Here is a 25203-nt window from a genome sequence, read left to right on the forward strand (position 1 = left end):
GGTCGCTTTGCTCGGGAGAGTCTGAGTCGGTGTGCGCGTGGGAGCAGCGCTCAGGGATCAGCCTCAGGCGCCGCGTCCACCACGGGGCGGCGAAGTGTCTGCTGCCCCCGCCTCCGCCTTCCCCCACCTTCCCCCCTCCCTCCCTCTGTCCCCCCTTCCCCCACCTTCCCCCTCCCCCTTCCTTCCCTCCTTCCCGGTCTCCTCACCCACAAACCGCCTCTCTCTCCCCTCCCCCTCCCTCCCCATCCCCCACAGTAACGACTGCTAACTGCGGTTACAAATCTTAAAGGAACAGTGTCAGCAGCCGGGAAGCTTTGCTCGGGCTCCTGAGACTCGGGAGCCGTGGGGCGGCGGTGCTGGCCCTCGGGGGGCGGGGGGCTGGGGGCCGGGGTCGGCGCCCCGGGAGAGACCGGCACCGCCCGCCGGGCCCCTGGGGGCTCTGCGGTGAGGCCGCGACACTCAGCTGGGCCTCACGCGCTCACGGCCCACGGCCGGCCCCCCTGTTCCAGCCCAACAGCAGCAGTGACAACATCCAGTCCATCACCTCCGGGGACTGGGACGTGACCCAAATCCTGTCCTACGACGAGAAGCGGAATAAGATGTGAGTGAGCGTGGGCCCCGCGGCCGGGACGGGCCGTCCTGCGTCTGTCGCGCGCGCCCCACTTCTCAGACGGGTCCCGGTCTCGGGGCACAGAACACGGCCCAGGGCCCCGTCTGTCCTGCTTAGACGCCCCGAGGTCCCAGGCTCCCCACAGATTCCCGCCTGACAGCCGTGTCCCCAGCTGGGAGACTGAGGTGACGCTGAGCTTCCAGCCAGGCCTGCGGGCGAGCCCGTGCGGGGACCGGAGCGGGACCCGGGGGGGCGCTGAGGCTTGGGGGGCGGGCGCCGCGCTGAGAGCCTGACACGCAGCACCTGCCCCGCCACGCGGCGCCCGGCCAGGTGGCCCCGATGCCGTCCCCGTTTCAAACACAAATCCGCTGAGAGGGACAGAGGGGGTTGCGCCCAGGTGTCCGGTCGGTGACAGGTGCCGCCGGGGTTCTCCTCGGTCACGACAAGCGCAGCCCGCGTGCCGTTCGCCCTCCCTGCTCACGTGCCCGGAGCCCGGGCCGCCTCGTTCGGGCTGCGAAGCGGAGAGCCGCCGCTGAGGGTTCCTCGGCCAGGGTTCCTGCCTGGGGTCCTTCCCCTCCAGAGGGCTCCCATCCTGTCAAGAGACTCGCGGCCCCGAACCCCGGGGCACGTGACCACCATCCTCACCCTACGAGGGGGCCCGGGGGCAGGTGTGGGCACCCGGCCCGCAGAGGCCCAGCCCGAGCAGCAGCACAGAGCGGGGGGGGGACCCCCCAAGGAGCGTCTGCGCAGGGGGCCCTCTGACTCCTGCGCACCTGCCTCCTTTGCAGCTACTTCCTCAGCACCGAGGACCTGCCCAGGAGGCGACACCTCTACAGGTACGTGCACCCCTCCTCCCGCGCCCCTGGCTGCCTGCCTGGGGGTGGGGCGGGTCCCGCTGGGCAGACCTGCACCTTTCAGCCATCCATGTGGGGGGCAGTGAAGAAAGCTCCCCCAGACGAGTAGCTACAGTCTGGGGAGAAGTAATGACAAGCGCCCGGGCCCCCAGCCTGAAGCTTCCTGTGTGTGTCTGGGGTCAGTTTCTCCTGGCGATAACTGGGGGCACGGGGGGGCTAGCAGTCTCTCCTTTTCCCCGGGGTTCGCACAGGGGCTGAGGGAGCGTTCGCTCCCGGGTGTTGCTGGAGGGACCGCCGGCTTTGGGCCGACAGACACTCACGGTCTGGGGGCAGCAGGCCGGCTCCGCCGTCCCCACCTCGCGGCCGACTTGCTGTGTGACCGGCCAGGTCCCGTAACCTCAGAGCCGGTCCCTGTCCCACTCACATCCTCTCAGCCGCTGCTGTAACCCAGTTTGTGGCTCTGACGGGAGATCCGCAGAGGTGGCAGTGGGGCGATCTGTGAACCTGACCCCCCGCGGGCTTTCCAGGCTCACAGGCGGCAGCGGGGCCCCCCCCCCCCCGGCACGCTCACCCGCCCCCGAGAAGGACGTCATTCCATGCAGACCTAAGGGCTTGAGGTGGGGACTCCCAGCCTGGCTGAGCCCGGCCCGGTCTCCTGCGCCCCTGGCGGTGACTGTGTCCCCTGCCGTTCGCTGGGCCAGAAGGAGGGTGCTTGTGGGCGGGAGAGAACTGGCAGGTCCTGGGGTGACAGCCTTGCTCCCCACTGCGGACTGTCATCCGGCATGAGTGTCAGGATAGCTCAGATCCATCCATCACCAAGCCCGTCAGAGGTGACCCAGGCAGGCTGCCACTCCCAGCAGCCGGGTGTCCTGCTGGACCCTCCCCACCCCGAGTGCTCAGATAGGAGCTTCCTCCAGGGATGTGCAGATGCCTGGGTTGCTTTTACATTCTGGAAACACACTCCTGGCCTTTTTGACACGAAGTCACTGATCAGCGTGGTCCTGAGGGCCCTGCCCTTCCGGGTCCGTTGAGTGAGGAGCGAGGGCCCACCACATCCCTGTTGGGAGAGCTGGTTGGGAGACAGCCGGGGGACCAGTTGGACTTCCTGCCTGTTACCTGCCAGGGCCAGGTGCTGGGAGGAATCAAAGATACGGCCACATCTGTCCTCAAGAGCCAGATGTGCTCAGAGAGACAGACGTAGTCACCGGCACTAGGTAGTAACACCGAGCATGACTGTCCCCTCACCAGCGACCTGCTCAGGCCGGCGTAACAGGCTAGGTGACCGAGGAGACCGGTCCACAGAGGGACCGTGCAGAGCTCTCCTGCAGGAAGGGGGCTGGCCGTGCCCGGGGGTTCCAGCAGGAAGGCGGGGTGAGAGGCGCCCTGCCCGTGGTGAGGGCAGGGACTCCAGGACACCGTGGAGGGGATTTGGACCTTGACCTCTGCCAGCTGCCTCCCCCCTGGGTTCACACCCCTGCCTTTGCACCCCCAGTGCCAACACGGTGGGCACCTTCAACCGACAGTGCCTGTCCTGCGACCTGGTGGGCAACTGCACCTACTTCAGCGCGTCCTTCAGCCACAACGCGGACTTCTTCCTGCTCAAGTGTGAAGGTAGGTCCCCACTGCCAGGGACACGCACGCCCGCAGGAAGGGGAGGGGAGGGGCGGCCCGGGGAGCTGCTTCCACACCGGGAAGGGTCCCACCACACCCACAGCCGACGGGAGCTGACAGTCCGGTCTGGTTGGGAGAGTCTACATTGTATAAGGTTTGCAGAGGATCGTATCTGGGCTCTGTCCGTTCATCCCAAATTAGTCTGCATTTTCCATGAAAAAAAATGTCCTGTGAGCTCGCTGGGGCGAGGATCTCGCACGCTGATGGAGCTACACCATCTCTAAAGGTAGCAAAACGATTTCAAGGATTAACTTCTGGAGCTTGTTTAAGGAGTGAGGGTATAGAAGAGAGGCCTCAGCCCTGGCCGGTGGGTCTCACTTGGTTGGAGCGTCATCCTGTCTGTCTCTGTCTCCCCCCGCACCCCGGCCACTTCTCTCTTCCTCTCCCCACTCCTTCTCTCTCTCAAATCAGTGAACATACCCTTAGGCAAGAATTTTTTAAAATCAAGTACAGTTACTGTGTTCAGGGACTCCTGTTCGGGGCACAGGGAGGACCCTTCACAGAAGTGGCATTTTGTGGGCTCAGAGCCCCCAGGAAGACTTGAGGAGGGGTGCTGGGGGAACCCAGAGAACTCCTCCAGCTTTGTGCCAGGAACTTAGCTGGAGCCAGTGACACACTTGGAAGAAGACATCGTCCTTCAGGGAAGTGACAGACACGCAGGGAGCCTTTGTGGAACACAAGCTCGCAGGTGTGGCGTCTGCACGCCGCCCTGGGAGCCCCTCGTCCCCTCCTGCGTCCCCACCAGCAGAGCCCTCTCGGGGATGGATGAGAACATTGAGACGCTGGCTGTGCCCCAAAGCTCACAGCTGGGCCGGGGAAGGCCAGGACTGGCATTGGTGCTTCTGCCACCACTTCTGCTCTCTCTGCGCAGAGGGCAAGACCAGTGATTTGTGGGTCACCGTCCATTAAATGTCCCCTCTACAGCACGAATTGGGCGCTGGCGGAGCCCGAGGATCCAGAGGGCACTGCCCCCCACAGATTCGCCCCTCTGCCCAGAGCTGCTGTGGGGTCAGGAGTGTCCCCTCCCACGTCCGCACCACAGCGCCTCCACTGCCTGTCCCACCACCCCGGGGCCACAGGGGACTGGAGCACACAACCAGAAGTCTGTCTTGGGTGCGCAGTGGTTGCCAGGCATGGGCTGAGCGCTGGGGAGGGATGAGCACCAGGGAAGAGGCCCTGCCCTCCAGGAGCCGAAGTCTGGTCAAGTCAACAGCGTCATGACACCAGCCCAGGAGACACATGAGCAGGGAGCCCACGCTGGCTTGGCGAGAGCCTCTGCCAGAGGGAGCCTTCCCCACCCGTGTGGCAGGTGCCAACCTTGGGGGAGTGAAGGCTATGGGTCCCCTCACCCCAGCAGCTTACTGTCAAGGAAACAGACAGACCACCACTGGGGACAATAAACGGCAGGATGTGGCATAGGGCTTGGGACAGATTATTAGTCCTGCAGGTGGCGGAAAATTGAGTGTTTGGTCGCTGGTCCAAGGGGGAGAAAAATGGCAGATGCCACAGCTATAAACTCACGTGACAGCAGGACCTGCCGGGAAGAGCTATGATCAAGATTCAACTATTCATTATTTATGAAGCAGTCACGACAGGGCTTGGTGCTGGTGGTGATGTTGTTAATGGTGATGTGGCCATTGTTGTTCATGGTGATGTCCCAGATGATGATGGTGGCGGTGATGGTGATCATGGTCATCACCGTGTTTTCTTGATAATGTTTTTGTTATGATCATGGTGATGGTGTTGATGTTGAAGATCATATTTTCTTGGTGATGTTGTTATTGCTATGATGATGATGATGATGACGATGATGATGATGATGCTGGTAGTGGTGGTAGTGTTAATGTTGATAATGATAATTATGTTGTCAATGATGATTATGTTGATGGTGATGACGATGATGTTATTGATGATGAAGGTCATGGTGTTACTGTTGATAAGAATGATAATGTTGATAGCGATGGTGGCCGTGGTGATGATAAAGATAATGGTGTTATTGTTGATGATGATGGTGGTGGTGGGGATGTTGATAGTGATCATTATGTTGTCAGTGATGGTAATTATATTGATGATGATGATGTTATTGTTGGTGGTGATAGTGTTGGTGTTGATAATGATGGCGATGATGATGATGGTGGTGGTGCTGCTGCTGCTGTTCCCCCAGGTCTGACTATCTCAGAGACAGGGCTTTCGGTTATTCTTGCCTGTTCTCTAGTGGGAGAAATGTCCCCTCTTGTTTCTGAGGACTAGAAAAATAAATTTACACAGGGATCAGTTACTGGCCATTGAGTTGCCATTCTTCCCAGAGCTTAGGCGGAAACAGCCACAGGTCAGCACAGAGCACGTCTGTAGATGAAAGGTTATTACGTACTTCCGGGCACAGGGAAGAGGCGGCCTTCATGGCTGGCGGGCGTAGATGTCAAACTCGTGGGCCGGGATCCGGACCGTCCTGGGCGGTGTGGAAGGCTTGCTGGGGCGGAGCACACCTGATGCAGAGGGCGAGAGGGGGTCTGTCCTGACTCTGCTGAGAGAGACCCCACGGCCGTGTCCAGCAGCAACAACGAGGGGTGGCTCCTGCTTGCCCGGGACCCTCTTCCCCCCTAGGTCTTTTTTTTTTTTTTAATATGCTTTATTGATTATGCTGTTACAGTTGTCCCAATTTTTTCCCTTTGTTCCCCTCCACCCAGTGATCCCTCTCCCTCCAAATGTTCCCCCCTTAGTCCATGCCCATTGGTTGTGCATATAGTTCTTCTAAGCATCTTCCTGCCCACTCCACTCCCTCCTACTATGCTTCCTAATTCCTGTACCATCTCCCTCCCTTTCCCCCTTCCCTCTCCCCGCTGACCTCCCCCCAAAATGTTCCCCATACCTATAATTCTTTTCCCACTCTCGTTGCCTACTTATTCTGCCTTTGTTTCGATTCCCTAGCTTCTGTTGTTGGTTGTGATAGTTTTCATTTTAATGTTCATAGTTTTGATCCTCTTTCTCCTAAACAAGTCCCTTTAACATCTCATATGACAGTGGTTTGGATCTGATGAACTCCTTCAGTTTTACTTTGTCCTGGAAGCACTTTCTCTGTCCTTCTATTCTGAATGACAGCTTCGCTGGATAGAGTAATCGTGGTTGTAGGTTTTTGCTTTTCATCACTTTGAATATTTCTTGCCAGTCCCTTCTTGCCTGCAGAGTTTCTTTTGAGAAATCAGCTGATAGTCTTATTGGGACCCCTTTGTGCGTAATTCTTCTCTTCTCTCTTTCTGCTTTTAAGATTCTCTCTTTATCCTTAATTTTTGACATTCTGATGATAATGTGTCTTGGTGTGGTTCTCCCTGGGTCCAGTTTATTTGGACCTCTCTGTGCTTCCTGGACCTGTAAGTCTATTATTTCCTTCCCCAAGTTAGGAAAGTTCTGCTTCATTATTTTTTCACATAATTTTTCAATTTCTAGTTCTTCTTCACCTTCTGGCAACCCTAGGATTTGGCTGTTGGCCCGCTTATAGCTGTCCCAGAGGTGTCTGAGCCTCTCCTCATTTTCCTCACTTTTCCTTTCCACTTTCTGCATGGGTTGACTGTTCCTTCCTTATGTTCTGATTCGTTGATTTGATCCCTGGTTTTCCTTCCCTCACCACCAGTTTCGTATGTGTTTTTGTTCATTTCAGCAGGACTAGCCTTCATTCCTTCCCTGTCTTGTTTAAGATCGGCTCTTAAGTCTGTAAGCATTTTTATAACCAAAGCTCTGTACTGTGCCTCAGAAAGATTTTCTATCTTCTGCTTTGTTAGATTAGATATTTGCTGTCTGGTCAGCTGCGTCACCGGGATCTCTATCATGATCTGTGCCATCCTGACCGTTTTGTGTTTACCTTTGCTTCCTGGGTGGGGCTGTCACACCTGCTATGCTATAGGGGGCAGAGCCCCGTGCATTTGTCACTACCAGGTGACCCTTCTCACCATGCTGTGGTGTTTTCCATGGGGGCGAGGGTCCAAGATGGATTCCTGCCGTTACTCTCCGCTGAGAGACCAGGAGCTGTCTCCTCCATCCCCACACCCTCCGGGCCTCACCTTCCGAGGCAATGGGGGTCTGCCTTCCCCGGCTTTGGAATCGCGAGCTGACGGGTTTGGTCTGCAGCCAGCGGTGCTCCCCAGGCGCTTCTTGCCTCCCCTTAAATACGGGCATCTGTGCTACTGCCATCCTGCCGCCATCACCGCAGCTGCCGCCAGCACAGCCTGACCTCTCCGCCCCGGCTTCGCCCCTCCTACCCGTCTGGACGAGCACCACTTCTTTGTAACTTCATACATTGGACTTCCCTGTAGTCTTATTTTCTGGAACTTCTGGTTATCTTTGGTTTTGCGATAGTTGTGTTCCTTCTTAGTTGTGGAGGGAGACAGAGCGTGTCAGTCTGGGCCTCCATCTTGGCTAGAAGTCCCCCCCCCTCACCCAGGTCTTAAGTGTAGCACCCAATGTCTATCTCCCTAGAACCCCCAGCTGCTACGTGGAACATTTACATGGTTGATTATTATGAATAACAGCACCCATCTAATTTGCTCTTGCAATGGCCAAGAACTGCGAAGAACATCGACTTCCTTTGGTTCTTAGAAATGACACAGCTGTCACACTGGACACGCGAGGAGACCACAGCTCAGAAACAAGGGTCACGTGACTATAAATGGGCGATTTCAGACGAGACTGACATTCACTCCCAAGTCCCTCCTGCCTCTCCTGCTCCCCCGGCACCGCGACGCTCAGGGCTAACAGGTCCGGCTCATTATGTCCACTGCGGAAACGGTCACTCATCAGCCTGGGGGCGGGCCGGCCCCTCCTCTGCTGTGTGACTTGGAGCCGTTGCCTACAGTCGAAACGAGACTCTGAAGGGAGTGTGTCAGGGCCCCGGGGGGGTCTGTTGTGAGAGGGATCATTTCCGTGCCACATGTCACCGGGCGGGGGGGTCTTGAACTTCACTAAGGCAGATAGACAGTAGCCTCTCCTTGTCCATCCGGGACACGTTCCCAGGCCCCAGAGGATGCCTGAAGCTACAGGCAGGACTGGGCCGTAACGCGTGCCGGTTTCTTCTGTAGGTCAGACTGTCTCACTTAAAGGACACACCTTACGGCGGCCCTCCGGCACGGCCGGGTGCCAGCGCCGCTGACCCTGTGCATCGGGGCTGTTAGTAAAATAAGCGTGACTCAGACACGAGGACCGTGATGCCGTGACAGGAGACGTGATAGCCAAGGTGGGCGCTCAGTGGCGGGCAGCCCCTGGCTCGCCCGGTCTGAGCACACCCCTCCCCTCACCGTCACACACTCAGCAACCTGGAAGCGCTCCAAACCCCCCTTTCCGGTTCGATGGAGGTTTCATGACACAGGCATGATGGATTAACTCATTAACCATTAGCCGCTGACTCAAACCCGGCCCTCCTCCCCTTTCCAGAGGTGGGGGTGACTGGGAGACAGAAAGTTCCAGTGCCCTGATCAGGGCTGTTCCCCTGGCAGCCAGCACCCCATCCTTTGGGCCTGGCCCACAGCACCCCTGGTAACGTAAGCCCCGGCGTGGCAGAAAGGGGCCCGTCATGGATAACAGAAGACCCGTCTCACCTGGGCCGGCTCCACAGCTCATGCGAGAGCCGGAACCAACACCAAACCTTGATCACAAATCTCGTCTCTTGTGCTCTGGTGTCGGAATGACGAGGACATCGGGAGCTCTGGGCCAGGAGCTGTGGTCCAAGGCCAAATACACGGGTCTCATTGGAAGTCCCAGTACCATGCCAGCCCAGAAGGCGCTCGCCGTAAATTGTTACCGGGGGCTGTGGTTCTCAGGGTGCGGTGTGCAGATTCGGTCAGACACGCGTGGTCTCGGGCCCGTCTGAGACTACAGAATCAGACACGCCGGGCGGACGTCACGCCTGGCTGCTTTCCCAGGCCCGATGCGGGGGTCGGGCAGCTGGAGCCTGAGAACCGCCGCCTTCTGAGTCCGTAAAATCCGGCTTCCTTGCTCCCGAGATACACTCCATGTGTCCTTGATGTTTCTGAAATCAGAATGGATCTTACAGTCCCTACAAAGCCGTTTTAAGTCAGTGGCTCACCTTACAATCGATCGCGTCTTCAAATCGAAGAGAAGCAGTAAGCAGGGCATCATGCCATATGCCCGCTAACCCCGTCTTGTCTAGGAACGCTCTGGTGGAAGGTAAGGGGGCTCCCAGCGCCCCGGGACTTTCAGGGAGAATGTGTCCGGCCGTGGGGACACTGTGACCCTCAGGTCCGCTTCTCCAGGTGCCACGAAGCCTTCACCGGGGACCGAGCCTCTGGGCCCACGTCCGTTTACTTACTCTGAGCTGCTCCGACCCTCGAAAGGGTCCTGGGTCTCGGATCTTTTCTTCTGAGATGTGCCCCCCCTCAGGGAGGAGCCCCCAGTGAGGGCAGCGCCATGCATGTCCCGGGCTGTTTCCTTCTCTCGGCGCAGCGCCCAGAAGGGGGCAGGCCAAGGCGCCCGGCCCCAGGCCACATGGCCGAGCCGCCGGGTGGGGGGCGGACAGCCGGGAGGCCGGCGTCGAGGGGAACACCTGCGCCTCCGCACCGGACGGCGGGGCCAGTGAGGCAGGGGGAAGTGCCCTGAAACGTCACGCGTGGGGCTGCCTCAGTGGTACCGCCGCTCCCTGTCCCCAGAGCACTAGCGTCACGTCACAGGGTCGCGTTGCGGTGGTGCTCACTGTTTGCTTACGGTCCCCTTCCCTGCTCCCTGACACGGCGGGGGGGAGGACGTGGGGGGACAACTGTGAGCAGCAGTGGTTTCTCAGGGGCGCGTTGTCTCCCAATACCTGTGTATCGTGCCGTGTGCGCACCACCAAAGTGAGTGTCTGCATCTCCATCCCTGTGCCCCTGTCCCCGCGGGTAACCACCAGGTGCTGTGTCTCTGGGTTTATTTTTGTTTTAACCACAGAAATATTTTCATGGATGAGTTTGAGTAATGAGCCCTGGAATTGTGCGAGCATATCTAAATGCAACACACATGTACACACGCACGTTTATGCCCATACATGTGTGCACGTATGTATACCTGCATGTGCATGCATGTGCTTTGCCACACGTGCACATGTGCAGGTCCTTGAGCAGTACGCATCTGAGTGGGTTGCATTCACATGTGTGTGTGCACCCTCATGTGCACACATGTGCCTGCACACAACAAGCGCACACCTTCACACGCACACGTGCATGCTCGTGTGTGCTATTCACATGTGCACGTGCCTGTGCATGTGTGCAGTTGTGTCCACACATGTGCGAGCTCATGTGTGCATATTTGCATGCGCTGTGCACATTTGTGCATGTTTGTATGTGCGTTTGCATGTGCATGTGTGCATTCACATGCACGTGTGTATGTGCATGGAAATTTTCCTGCTTATTTGTGACTATTACCGCTCATCTTTTTTTCTTTTCTCTCCCTAACGCTGAAGTTTTCCAGAACAATGATTACCCAACTCTCCAGATCTCTGTTGGTTTATTTATTCTTCCTTCTTTTTTCCAACACTTCCAGCCCAAAGCAAAGAAAGTAAGACTTGTATCTTCCCATCCCCCAAGAGCTCTCACACTTTTTGAATTTGTTCATTTATTTTTTAAATGTGTAGTCAGGGTCCCCCATGTGTGGGGGCCTCTGGGTCCCCGTGGGCCATGCTCGTCCTCTGGGGTCTTGGGGTTTAGTTGGCTGAGATAATACACTTTCAAGAGGACAGTGATTCAGGGAGAAAGCAGGAAGTATAATAAAAGCAATAAAACAATTGTTAAATAATTCAGAGAAGTAAGGACTTCCTTCTAGCTGGGGGGTGTCTGGAATGTGTTTAGGTTCACACACCATCAGGGCGGAGGGACACTCCCCAGCATGCCTTAAGCCACGGAGCCCTCTCTTCAAAAGGAAGCTCACCAGGTCTCCCCCAAATGGAAATAGCCGCCCTCGGGAGGGTCCCAGGAGCCCCCTCTAGAAAGCTCTGAACGTGAGAGCGAACAGGTTATTTAAAAAGTCTACTTGAAGAAAATATAACTCATTGGTGCCAGGAGCCAGGTGTAGGGGCACGGGAATCGCATTTGGCGTATTAAGTAGACATTTGGGGGGCAGGGGAGTGGTTACTATGCCCGACACTCACAGCAGCGTCCTGCCTCAGAGACTCAATCTTCCGGCCTCAGGGATGAGACCAGGCCAACAAGCTCAGGGCCTTCAGAGGGAAGTCAGGGATGGCAGAGGGGCCCCGTGTGCATCTGGGGAACGGAGGCTCCATCTTGTTTGTGACCTGCCTGCGCGGATATTAAACATCTCCCTGGGGAGCCCGCTTGGCCAGGTGCTCTGGGGACAAGGACAGGTGTACCAGCGCTGCCGTGGGGCAGGCAGCTCACTGACGAGGAGTAAGTGTGGTGTCGTGGGTGGAATTTCTGCCAAAGAATTCTCTTGTGTGGGAGTTCCGGTTGGGGGTCTTCCCCTGACCCTGAGGCGCACAGAGAGCCTGGGCAAAGGGCGTGGGTTACTGGCGAGGGGAGAAGGGTGGCGACGTGACGAGCGCAGGCACCCCTACTGAGTGTGCAGGTGCCGGCGGGCTCTGGCATCCGTGTCTCGGGACAGCTCCGAACAGGACAGTGGCCACCACTCCGCCGCTCGTGCTCAGGCAGCGTGAGCGCCTTCCTTTGTCGGTGCCGCTGGGTACGTGTCTGCGCCCTCGCCCCTGCTGATGGCTGGCTGGGTGACCGGCCCCTCTGGCACTGTGGCCGCTGAGCACGCCGCGTGCCTCCTTGTCTGCGTCAGCAGCAGCATCTCTGAGATGTCACCCAGGACGGGGACTGTCCCGCTGCTGCGAAACTGGCCTCCAAAGTGGCCGCGCCCGCCCCTGCTCTGGGCGTGTCCGACCAGACGAAGGGACCAAGTACGTTGCGCTGATACGTTGGAGCCTCGGGCGCAGGTCTGCAGGAGCTGGGCAGGGCTGTCAGGGACGGGACGTGCAGACGTCACTCATTCACAGGGCGGCCAGGAGTCGGAGCCAACTCAGTGCATCACACACAATCACGCTGTGGGTGACATGTATGTTGTGATGCATACATACCACGTGGCAAAGGTATCTTCACTACGCAGAGGTCCTGGCCAGGTGGCTCAGGTGACTGGAGCATCGTCCCGTGCGCCAAGAGGCCACAGGTTCAATCCCCGGTCAGGGCACACGCCTGGGTTACAGATCAGTCCCCAGTCAGGGCGCGTACGGGAGGCACCCGATCAATGCTTCCCTCTCACATCGATGTGTCTCTCCCTCCCTTCCTCTCTCTCTAAAATTAATAAAAACATATCCTCGGGTGAGGATTAGAAAAAACCTAAATATGCAGAGAAGTGATAAATACTGTACTAACTCCAAGATAACAGTGACCTCCGGGAAGCGCGCCGGCTGAGAACTGGGAAGGGAAACGGGTCTCCCTGAATCTGTGTATTAATATTAAAGCAAGCTGAAGTGTTACGGTGTAACATTGAGATCTGCTAAAGCTTCAGGTTTACATACAAGTATGTTGTTTTTCTCTGTATGTTTCAAATATTAGCTCACATGTAAATATGAGCACAGAGGTGCAGGGAGACATTTTTAGGACGTTTTAGAAACATTTAGGCTGCTTCTGGGTGGTGGAGGTAAAAGCCTCTTTTATCGACACTCTGTTCCTTCCTTGAGTGTGGGTTTTTCTAGAAACTTGTATCAAGTTCGTGAGTTTCAAAGTGAGTAGGGACTGATGCAGGTGCCACCCGTGTGTGTGGTGCGGACGAGACAGATGTCTTCCACCGCGGGAGCCCTGCGCTTTCTCAACCGTAAGACGGGGGAGGCCTCTCCTCCGCGGAGCCGCCGCGCGCGTTAGGAAGGGCTCCGAGAGCCAGCTGGCAGGGCGCGTCTCCGCAGCATGCACGGCCTGAGTGGTCCCCGCTAATGTCATTCATCGGAACGGAGGAGGCGCTGTGTGCGGGTTTGCGCACCTTGCGTGGCGCCGAGAGAGTGCGTGGTGGCTCTCGATTTCTCAGCGACTTCTCTGTTCTCCGCGTGAGCTCCCCGTGTGGGGAAGGGGGTCTCCGAGCCAGGAGACGCGGTTGGATGCACTCATTGACCTGTGGCCAGTGTTTCCGTCCCTCCAGTGAAGGCTCTGTTTCGGGTCAAATCCAAGACTCTCAGACACCTCGGTGGCAGCTCCCAGGGTCAGCGACCGGTGGGCCGGACACCCAGTTCTGTCTGATTCCGGGGAAGCAACAGGTCATTCTAGCAGTCTGTGCCAGATGCTGCATGAAACATGTTTATACTGTAAAAGATCTGTTGCTGGTCTGAAATTCAAGTGCCGCTGGTGCCCTGCAGTCCTTCCCACGGGCAGACGGGGAGGGTGCGTGGTGGGGGAAGGAGTCCAGGGACCCCCGGGTGCTGGCTGCGCCAGATGGTGTCTGGGTCCAGTCCCCGCAGCACAGGCTGTGAGGTCTGTCCCTCAGCTCAGCCAGGGCCTGGGGTGGGGGCTCTGGCTGCACCGCCCCCCCTCCCCACTTCCTGGTGATGCTCTGGGCCACGTCCTCTTAGGGCCTTGGACTGGGATGTAGCATCTGCAGCCTCTGCGCAGGGGTCCTAAAGCCCTCACTGTGGTGGGATCCACAGCAGGGTCCCCAGCCCTCCACTCAGTCCCTTGTCATACGGCCCCTTGGAGGAGAGCCAGAAGGTCTGACGGTGGCCCCAGGAAGCTAGGCTCCAGCTGTCCCTCCACCCAAATAGTACGTGTCCTCCAGCTCAGATGTGGCCTCCCCGTGTGCATTCCCAGCTCCTGAGTCCACAGCCTGAGGTAGAGAATAAGCGGCACACCTGACCAGTGTCCCCAACAACTCTGTCTTCCTGTGTCTCCCCATCTCCCACCTGCCCCCCACCTGCCTCCCTCCTGCCCCCCTCCTGCCCCACCTGCCTCCCACCTGCCCCCCAAACTGCCACTTACCTGCCTCCCACCTGCCCCCCACCTGCCCCCCAAACTGCCACTTACCTGCTTTCCACCTGCCACCCACCTGCCACCCTCTTGTCCCCCACCTGCCACTTACCTGCCTCCCACCTGCCACCCACCTGCCACCCACCTGCCCCCCACCTGCCACTTCCTCTCTCTCTGGCCGTTCTCCCAAGTCCACCAGGACCCCGTGGGCAGCCCTCCCCTGCCCCCCGTGCTCGCCTTGGCCACCCCACAGCGCTGCGCCCAGGAACGTGCCGGATGCTGGAGGCAACAGCGGTGAGGCAGTCTCAGAGTCTGTCCTGTGCCCTCAGAGCTGGCGCTCGGTGAAGTTGGAAAGGACAGTGAGCAAGGGTCCTGACGTGACAGTGCCTGCCAGTGTCCCCTGCAGCGGAGAGGGACGCAGGGCGGGGGAGAGGCGGGCCGTGCGCTCCTGCGGGCACTCTTCCGGGTGGGCATTTGGAGAAGGCGTCTGGGCAGACACCTTTGAAGAGAAAGACAAGCCTTGCTGTTATCTGGGGACAGATTTCAGGCAGAGGGGACAGGCTGAGGGGACAAGCTGGGCGTCCTTCAGGACGCTCAGAAAGGCCAGCCTAACGGGACGGAACGGGAGCAGAGGAGGGCAGCGGCGGGGCAGCCTCGGGCCGACCCCTAAAGTGCTTCCAGGCGGCTCGGAAACCACTCAGGCGCCCGCCTCCTTTCCGAGACCCCGTCTGGCTAAGTGGCTGAAGACGTGACCGGCAGCCTAAAGCGACGAGGCCACTTCTTCCCAGGCTGCCCCCTCCCTCGCGCCCCCCGGGGCTCTGAACTTAGTGGCAGCAAAGTGACTGGAGGGGACCTGGGACAAAGTGTAGCATTTGCAGAATTACCCGTCACATTGATCCATTCTCCCCACGCGTCCCAAGGGGCCGGCGGAGCGGACAGGACGAGGCGGCCCGGAGACCTGCGTGCCTCCCGGGACTCAGTGACACGGCCCCGGGCTGGTGTCCGGGCGGCAGAGCGAAGTCACAGGATGTAAAGCCGACGAGGCTTTGGAAAGCGGCGCCGTGCGGCATTTCAGTCACTAAAACAGACACACCGCCTGGCCGGGCGCGGGCGGGTCGGAGCGCCGGCCTGTGAACCCAAAGGGCGCGGGATTGATTCCCAGTCAGGGCACAGGCCTGGGTTGCGGGTTTCGTCCCCAGTCGGGGGCGTGTACAGGAGGCAACTGACTGGTGTTCCTCCCCCCCCCCACCTCTCAAAACAATAAGCATAACCTTGGTGAAGATTAAAGTAAATAAAATAGGTGTACAGTTATTGGGGTCCTTATCACTGCCACAGGCACAAAGCCTTTAACGCCCCGCAGGCCTGGCCCCTGCCGCCCGACCGTGTCGACCCCTCCGCGGGCCAGGGGTCGCCGACGTGCGAGCCGTGACCAGCGCGTGGATCCGCCTTTGTGCTCAGGCCCACTAACGGCCTCTCTCTGTTTCCTTCCCGTGTGTCCGCTGCCCCGCGCAGGTCCTGGCGTCCCCAGGGTGACCGTGCACAACACCACGGACAGGAAAAGTAAGTGCCTCATGGTTGTTCCTCCGTCTTCCCGTGACCGGGGGTGGGGGGTGGGGAGCAGAGCCGGGGCTGAGATCACTTGGCGCGTTCTCCGTTCGGGGACAGAGGTGGGTGGGTCCCTGAAGTTCCAAAGACTCCCCGCCCCTCGCCGGCGTCGCGTCAATGTGACGGGAGGACAAGTCCGAGTCCTCCAGCCTTAGGTCCCACCTCCCACCAGGGCCATCGCCGGACATGCAGCCCCGCTCAGCCTGTCCCCTCTTACGGCCTCCCACGGGACAGGGTTCCACGGCACCTCGAGGCTCACCTGTCCCCATGGGTCCAGGGCGCCTTCATGGCGGGAGGGGCTCCCCGTCTGGGCCGCTGCAGGGGCACGCTTTCCGGGGACCCCCGAGGAACCCATAGCTCTTTTTTCCTTGAAGAGCCCCCACTCAGGTTGACGTGGGACATCTTTTCATTTTCTTAAGAAAAGGCATCTTTTCCATTTTGAATTTTGTTAAAACTCAGAGGCACGTAGCTCATTTCCCGATGAAGGTTTTCCCTCTGAGAACTCTGTGGTCTGATGGAAACCGAGGGCGATGTGGGGTCCAGCCACCTTCCTGGTCTGGGTTTTGCGTTCGTGAGATGAGATGTCACCGCAGGGGGACAGCGGGGGGCCAGGCTCCCGGCCCGCCAGGCACCATTTCTGAAAGTCCCCGGGAACGGTCGGGGTGCCGTGCTTTAAAGGGAGTTCAGACAACGGACGAGCGCCCTTGAGCGAGTGCAGCGTAATTCTACCGGGAGACCAGAGAACCCCTCCTGTCCCTGATTGGTTGGTTAGCGGCAGGAACCCCCCAGCCCCCTGGTGGGACGGGCGGAGCCTGGAGGGGGTCCTCCGTGCACTGCTGGGGGCTCCCTGCGTAAAGGGGTGTTTGTAAGACGCACTCTGCTGTTTGCCTCAACGTGTCCCTCTCGGGGCCGATGCCCAGAGGCAGAGGGGACGCGGCGGGATAAGAAATGAAAAGCGGTGGGTGCGCGGATGGGTCGGCACTTCACGGCCGCGTTCCTGTCCTCTCTGTGTGACATTTAACAACGAAAAAGGGTGGGAAACTTGGGGTGTGGGATGACCTATTTATATTCAGGGGATGGATCAGGCGCGATGGCCCGGGCGGGATGCGCCCCCCGCAGCGCCGCAGCTCCGAGGCGCGGGAGCTGCAAACGTGTGTTTCAGGGACCGGTCTGTGTCCGGTTACCTCCAGGCCAGCGCAGCGCAGCAGGCGGCAGGACAACGTGCCGCCTGAGGGTGACATGGCTCCTTTGGGGCCAGCGTTGGGCACGGGCGGGTGAGGTCAGGACCGCAGGCACCACTGCCGTCCGCCAGAGCGAGGGGTGCGCTCCACAACTGTGAGGGCTCTGTCCGGCCCTCTGTCATGGGACCACGTGGCCGCCCAGGGCGAGCCGGCCACCACAACCTTCCCGGAGCGAGGGGCTGCGTCTCTGACAGGGACGGACCCGTCGCCGTCCTCGCTGGGGAAGACATTGTACCTGCCTCCCTGCTCGTCCCACGCCCCTTTGGGGGTCTCCGTTTCTCTCGCTTGACCCACATCCTACACCCCCAGGTCCCTGGGCTGCCACACCTGGGCTTATCTCGTAGGCGGAGGTCAAGGCCACAGGTCTTGGGAGGTCGAGGCCTCTGGGTGCCTTCGCGGAGCCCCCGGCAGTTTCAGGAGACGGATGAGGGGGCAGGGGAGGGGCATTGGTAGCTCTGGGGACACTGGCAGGACCAGGTCGGCACGTGGGAGGGGAAGCGCCGTGTTGCCGTGTCTGACCTGCGGCGGAGGCCGATGGGGAGCTGACAGCCGGTGCTCACGCGCACGGGGGTCTCCACGGCCAGGTAACCTCCGGATGAAGGTCAGGACTCGTTATCTCACGTGTCCCTGGAAACTCCCATAAAGGTCCCGCTCCCATCCGCCCGTGCTCCCTGGGTCATTGTTCTCCACTCTCTTTGGAGAACCATCTGTCCTGACACGCGGAGTGGCTTCCCCAAACCGGGAATCTTGGGAGAAAACTGAGGTCATGAGAAAAGCCATTGGCTACAGAAATCTCGGGGGCGGGGGGCTGCCCCATCCAGCGGGAAATCGCCCAGGCTCCCAGGCGCAGCCCCAGCAAGGTCCCTGACGTCTCCGTTGCCTGGTCCGTGTGACAGAAGTCACGCTGCTCACCTCCAGGAGGGCACAGGAATGAGCGCAGGGGCGCATGTGCCAGCCTGCGGCACCCGGGAACGGTGGCGGGCCCGAAGGCGGGACTGGATTCTCCCTCTTTCAGAAATGTTTGACCTGGAGACAAACGAGCGCGTGCAGAAGGCCGTCGGCGACCGGCAGATGCCCCGGGTGGAGTACAGGCACATCAAGGTCGACGACTACAGTGAGTGCCGCGCGTGCCTCTGTGCGAGGGACAGCGGGCCTGCGCCCCGAAACGGCCCCCCCGGCCTCCGCCTCCCTTCCCCTCCAGAGTGGGCTCCTCTGGAGAGCCCAGCGGTGGGTGTGTCCCGGCATGGGGAACCCAGGTGGTAAGACTTCATGTTCCAAGGAAATACGTCAAAGGAACAACTGGCCCGCCCGCAGGGAGGACGCCTTGATTGGTTCAGAGTTCCACGCAGAAGCTGGAGTCCTGGCGTTCAGACCCAAGTTCACGAGAACGCTCAGCTTAACTGGATTTGTATTTTTGTGCTGTTCTTTTGTAAGGGAGAGCCAAAAAGCAAGAAAGCAAGACAGTTTTAGATTGCTAGTGGGTGATGGGTAGATGGATGAATAATGGGTAAATGGATGGATGGATAATGGATGGATGATGGATGGATGGGTGGATGGATGGATGAATGGATAATGGGTGAACGGATGGATGGATAGATAATGGGTGGATGGATGGATGATGGATGGATGGATGGATGGATGATGGGTGGATGGATGGATGATGGATGGGTGGATACAGACCTCAGGCCAGGCCCCATAGTTTGCAGGGCCCAGTGCAGAATAAAAGTCGGGGTGCTTCCTTCCCCATTTATCATGACAGCAGAGCATTAAGCCCACAGAAGGCCCTTACATGGGGTCATGCGTGTCTGCCCAGGTCACATGCTGGGAAGCTAGCCGGGTGGCCCTCCACGACCCAACTTCACAGCCCTGACTGCCCCCTGGCCACTGGTCAGAGAGCGTTCTAGAACCTTTCCTCACAGCTTTCTCACATCTGCTGCTCCTGCCACAGCCTTTGGGGACATATGGCCTTCCTTTGTGGGATTCCTCCTCCCGTCCTGTCTGCACCCTGCTCTCAGGGTGGCATTTCCCAAATCCAGAGCACTAAAAGGCAGTGCCACCCCCTCCTCCAGAGGTGCAGTAAAGAACCTTCAGAAAACAGTGATCAACCCTAACCCCCACCCCCACTGCATGGGGCCTCTTTCCAGCTGAGGTCTCCAGCTACAGCAGATGGAAGGGGAGACACCGCAGAACACCTGAAAGGGGTCTCTCTGCAGACCCGCCTTTGCTGCGGGGCGTTGTGTTCTCCTCACCTGAGACCACGGCGCCCCGTGGAGCGACACGCCTATCCGGGAAGGCTCCCAGGGGGCACAGCCTGCCCGCAATGCTGGCCGAGGCTGCTGTGGGCTTATCAGCAGCGGGGAGCGCAGGCCACGTTTTATGGATGTTCCGTGGTAAAGTCCGAGCCTGCCTCACTGCGGGCCCTGGGCCATCGATCCAATTTGCAAACCAGTAACAGTCCCACGAGAGCCTGGTCAGGGGGTCCCCCAGCCTGGGGCGGCTCCGCAGTAACCCCACTGGGAAGGCCACTGGTTTCTATTTCTCTGCTAATCTGTGTCGTATTTAATGCAGACAAACAATTTCAGTCTTGGGTGGGAAGGTTGGCTTGAGGGAGGATCGAGAAAAGGGCGAGGAAAATTCCACGCACGCACCCCCACCCGCCACCAGATGCCACAGTGCCGAGCACCAGACCTACACCAGCTCCCTCCCCGTGTGTGTGCGTGTGTGTGTGTGTGTGTGTGAGAGAGAGACCGAGGGTCTGAGTCCGAGGCAGGCACCCTGCCCGGCACCAGCCTACAAGCAATAAGGCTGGCAGAGCCCCTGGCTTTCCACAGAGGGTCCCCGTGGCTCCCAGTCTCCCCCTCTGGGCTGCCACCTCAGCCTCGCCACCAGCCCCTCCACCTCTACCCCAGGATCCGTCCCCCACTAAACGGCCCATGCAGCCACCCTCTGGGTTTACCCCTCCCTGCCCAGACCCCCCCCCACCCCCGCCCTTCAGCCAGCTCTCAGAGAAGCCTGCTTTCCAACTCCCTGTGTTTGCAAGATGAAATGTAAGCGACCACTGGGGAAACAAAGGCCCAGGGATATTGGGGGACTTGCCTAAGGCCACACAGGAACCCCGGGCCCCCCGAGCCATTCTGACCCTCCCCACCCCCGGCCACACGGCCCTGACCAGCTGCCTGTGTTCTGTGTCCGCCAGGTCTGCCCATCCAGATCCTGAAGCCAGCCACCTTCACGGAGACCAGCCACTACCCGCTGCTCCTGGTGGTGTGAGTACCCCACCTCTTCCTTTTCGGGGTGCTGGCTGCGGACTCCAGGAGAAACAAACATTGAACTCTTAGGCCAGTGACAAGAAGGGACATGATGTTGCAAAGTAAAAACTTAAGTTATCCATCAGCCAGCGTCAGGGCAGTTTCTGTAACTGTCGGTGATGCCACACGTCAGAGAACAGAGGGCACTGTACCCTCCCGGGGCAGCTGGTCACGGCGCGAGCAGGTCTGCAGATTCCATGTAGGTCACGCTGTCACGGCGGGTCCTCAGGCTCAGACACAGTCAGAAAGCTGGTGGCGAAGTCGGGCCACACCTGGCAGGACAGGTGTGTTCTGAGGCTCCCCCTGGTGGCTGAGAAGCAGCTAGCCCTGCCCACTGCCTACCCCACTGGCCTGAGCGGCATTTTCAGCTATGAAACTGCCTTGAACCTGTGCATTTGCCAACAAAGAATTGTTTCAGATATTCCCTGTGTTGATGAATAGGCCCCCCAGTTTAGAACAGCTTTTTTAAAAAAATATTTTATTATTTTTAGAGAAAGGAAAAGAGAGCAAGAAAGAGAGAGGGAGAGAACCATCACTGTGTGGCTGCCTCTTGCGCATCCCCCAACTGGGGACCTGGCCTTCAACCCAGGCCTGTGCCCTGACTGGGACTCGAACCTGTGACCTTTCAGTTTGCAGCCCTGCACTCAATCCACTGAGCCACAGCAGCCAGGGCTAGAACAGCTTTTTAAGGGCTCTCTACCCTCCTCCAAAGGTGCAGAGTCTGATTAGGGACCCCCCACCCACCCAGTGTGGAGCCAACCAGGACCTCAGTGGATGCCAAGGTTACTGGGGCTCACCTGCCCCCCACCACGTGGAAGGGGTAGCGTATCTCTTCACTTCCCTGTCCGGTATTTCCGGCCGCAGGACGTGAGCCCGTGAGGACACTGCCTGGCGGGAGCCCGCCCCCTGAGGGCTTGGAAAGGGTCAGGGAAGGGCAGAGGCCAGCCTGGAGTGTATCAGGGCCACAGGGAAGTCACCCACTCGTGGATCTCAGAGCCCGATGGACCAGCTCAGCTGGCCCAGCTCGTCCAGGACCCAGAGCCCAGACTCCGCCTCCACTTGCCATGGCCCACTTCCCTCACTGTCTGGACAGGCTAGCACTTTGCCAAGAAGCACATACACACACCACACACACCAACACATACCACACACCACACACATCACACACAACACATAGCACACACACACCATCACACCAACACACATCACACACACACACCATCACACCAACACACATCACACACAACACACATCACATACACCATCACACATCACACCAACACACACCAACACACCATCACACTACACACTATCACAGAAACACCACACACCAACACACACCTTCATACACCAACACACCACACATACCAATACACATCACACACAACACACACCATCACACCAATACACACCATCACATACCACACACCACACACAGCACACACACAGCACACACACACCATCACACCAACACACAACACATACCACACATCACACACAACACATACCACACATCACACACACACACAACACACACCATCGTACCAACACATACCACACAGCACACATCACACACACACACACACAACACACACCATCACACCAACACACACCACATACACCATCACACATCACACCAACAACACACCATCACACTACACACTATCACAGAAACACCACACACCAACACACACCTTCATACACCAACACACCACACATACCAATACACATCACACACAACACACACCATCACACCAATGCACACCATCACATACCACACACCACACACATCACACACACAGCACACACACACCATCACACCAACACACATCACACACAACACATACCACACATCACACACACACACAACACACACCATCATACCAACACATACCACATACCACACACACACAACACACACCATCACACCAACACACATCATACACCATCACACATCACACCAACACACACCAAAACACCATCACACTACACACTATCACAGAAACCCCACACACCTTCATACACCAACACACCACACATACCAATACACATCACACACAACACACACCATCACACCAATACACACCATCACATACCACACACCACACACATCACACACACACACAACACACATTGTACCAACACATACCACACACCACACACATCACACACACACAGAACACACACCATCACACCAACACACATCACATACACCATCACACATCACACCGACACACCATCACACTACACACTATCACAGAAACACCACACACCAACATACACCTTCATACACCAACACACCACACATACCAATACACATCACACACAACACACATCATCACACCAATACACACCATCACATACCACACACCACATCACACACACAGCGCACACACACCATCATACCAACACACATCACACACAACACATACCACACATCACACACACACACAACACACACCATCGTACCAACACATACCACACACCACACACATCACACACACACACAGCACACACCATCACACCAACACACATCACACACAACACATACTACACATCACACACACACACAACACACACCATCATACCAACACATACCACACACCACACACATCACACACACACACAGCACACACCATCACACCAACACACATCACACACAACACATACCACACATCACACACACACACAACACACACCATCGTACCAACACATACCACACACCACACACATCACACACACACACAGCACACACCATCACACCATCACACATCACACCGACATACCAACACACCATCACACTACACACTATCACAGAAACACCACACACCAACACACCACACATATCAATACACATCACACACAACACACACCATCACACCAATACACACCATCACATACCACACATCACACACATCACACACACAACACACAGCACACACACACCATCACACCACACATCACACACAACACATACCACACATCACACACACACACAACACACATCATCGTACCAACACATACCACACACCACACACATCACACACACACACAACACACACCATCACACCAACACACATCATCGTACCAACACATACCACACACCACACACATCACACACACACACAACACACACCATCACACCAACACACATCACATACACCATCACACATCACACCAACACACACCAACACACCATCACACTACACACTATCACAGAAACACCACACACCAACACATACCTTCATATACCAACACACCACATATACCAATACACATCACACACAACACACACCATCACACCAATACACACCATCACATACCACACACCACACACATCACACACACACACAACACACACCATCACACCAACACACATCACATACACCATCACACATCACACCAACACACACCAACACACCATCACACTACACACTATCACAGAAACACCACACACCAACACATACCTTCATACACCAACACACCACACATACCAATACACATCACACACAACACACACCATCACACCAATACACACCATCACATACCACACACCACACACATCACACACACAACACACAGCACACACACACCATCACACCAACACACATCACACACAACACATACCACACATCACACACACAACACACACCATCGTACCAACACATACCACACACCACACATATCACACACACACACACACAACACATACCATCACACCAACACACATCACATACACCATCACACATCACACCAACACACACCATCACACTACACACTATCACAGAAACACCACACACCAACACACCACACATATCAATACACATCACACACAACACACACCATCACACCAATACACACCATCACATACCACACATCACACACACAACACACAGCACACACACACCATCACACCACACATCACACACAACACATACCACACATCACACACACACACAACACACATCATCGTACCAACACATACCACACACCACACACATCACACACACACACAACACACACCATCACACCAACACACATCACATACACCATCACACATCACACCAACACACACCAACACACCATCACACTACACACTATCACAGAAACACCACACACCAACACATACCTTCATACACCAACACACCACACATACCAATACACATCACACACAACACACACCATCACACCAATACACACCATCACATACCACACACCACACACATCACACACACACACAACACACACCATCACACCAACACACATCACATACACCATCACACATCACACCAACACACACCAACACACCATCACACTACACACTATCACAGAAACACCACACACCAACACATACCTTCATACACCAACACACCACACATACCAATACACATCACACACAACACACACCATCACACCAATACACACCATCACATACCACACACCACACACATCACACACACAACACACAGCACACACACACCATCACACCAACACACATCACACACAACACATACCACACATCACACACACAACACACACCATCACACCAACACACATCACATACACCATCACACATCACACCAACACACACCAACACACCATCACACTACACACTATCACAGAAACACCACACACCATCACACTACACACTATCACAGAAACACCACACACCAACACATACCTTCATACACCAACACACCACACATACCAATACACATCACACACAACACACACCATCACACCAATACACACCATCACATACCACACATCACACACACAACACACAGCACACACACACACAATTACACCAACACACATCACACACAACACATACCACACATCACACACACAACACATACCATCGTACCAACACATACCACACACCACACACATCACACACACACACAACACACACCATCACACCAACACACATCACATACACCATCACACATCACACCAACACACACCTTCATA

The 25203-nt window shown here is 57.0% G+C and overlaps 1 protein-coding gene across 1 annotated transcript in view; it reads left to right on the top strand.

The window, feature by feature from the left end:
• The window catches only part of DPP6 (dipeptidyl peptidase like 6), a 352854-nt gene that overhangs the window by 316277 nt on the left and 11374 nt on the right, over window positions 1-25203 (top strand). The window contains exons 14-19 of the mRNA XM_090287723.1: window positions 510-601; window positions 1399-1446; window positions 2957-3075; window positions 15588-15635; window positions 17937-18035; window positions 20118-20187. Coding sequence (XP_090143849.1) covers window positions 510-601; window positions 1399-1446; window positions 2957-3075; window positions 15588-15635; window positions 17937-18035; window positions 20118-20187 — 476 coding nt within the window. The remainder of the gene's footprint in view (window positions 1-509; window positions 602-1398; window positions 1447-2956; window positions 3076-15587; window positions 15636-17936; window positions 18036-20117; window positions 20188-25203) is intronic.

This window comes from Furipterus horrens, unplaced genomic scaffold, assembly GCF_987537825.1.
Source record: "Furipterus horrens unplaced genomic scaffold, mFurHor1.1.pri manual_scaffold_9, whole genome shotgun sequence".
In the NCBI taxonomy this organism is placed as follows: Eukaryota; Metazoa; Chordata; class Mammalia; order Chiroptera; family Furipteridae; genus Furipterus; species Furipterus horrens.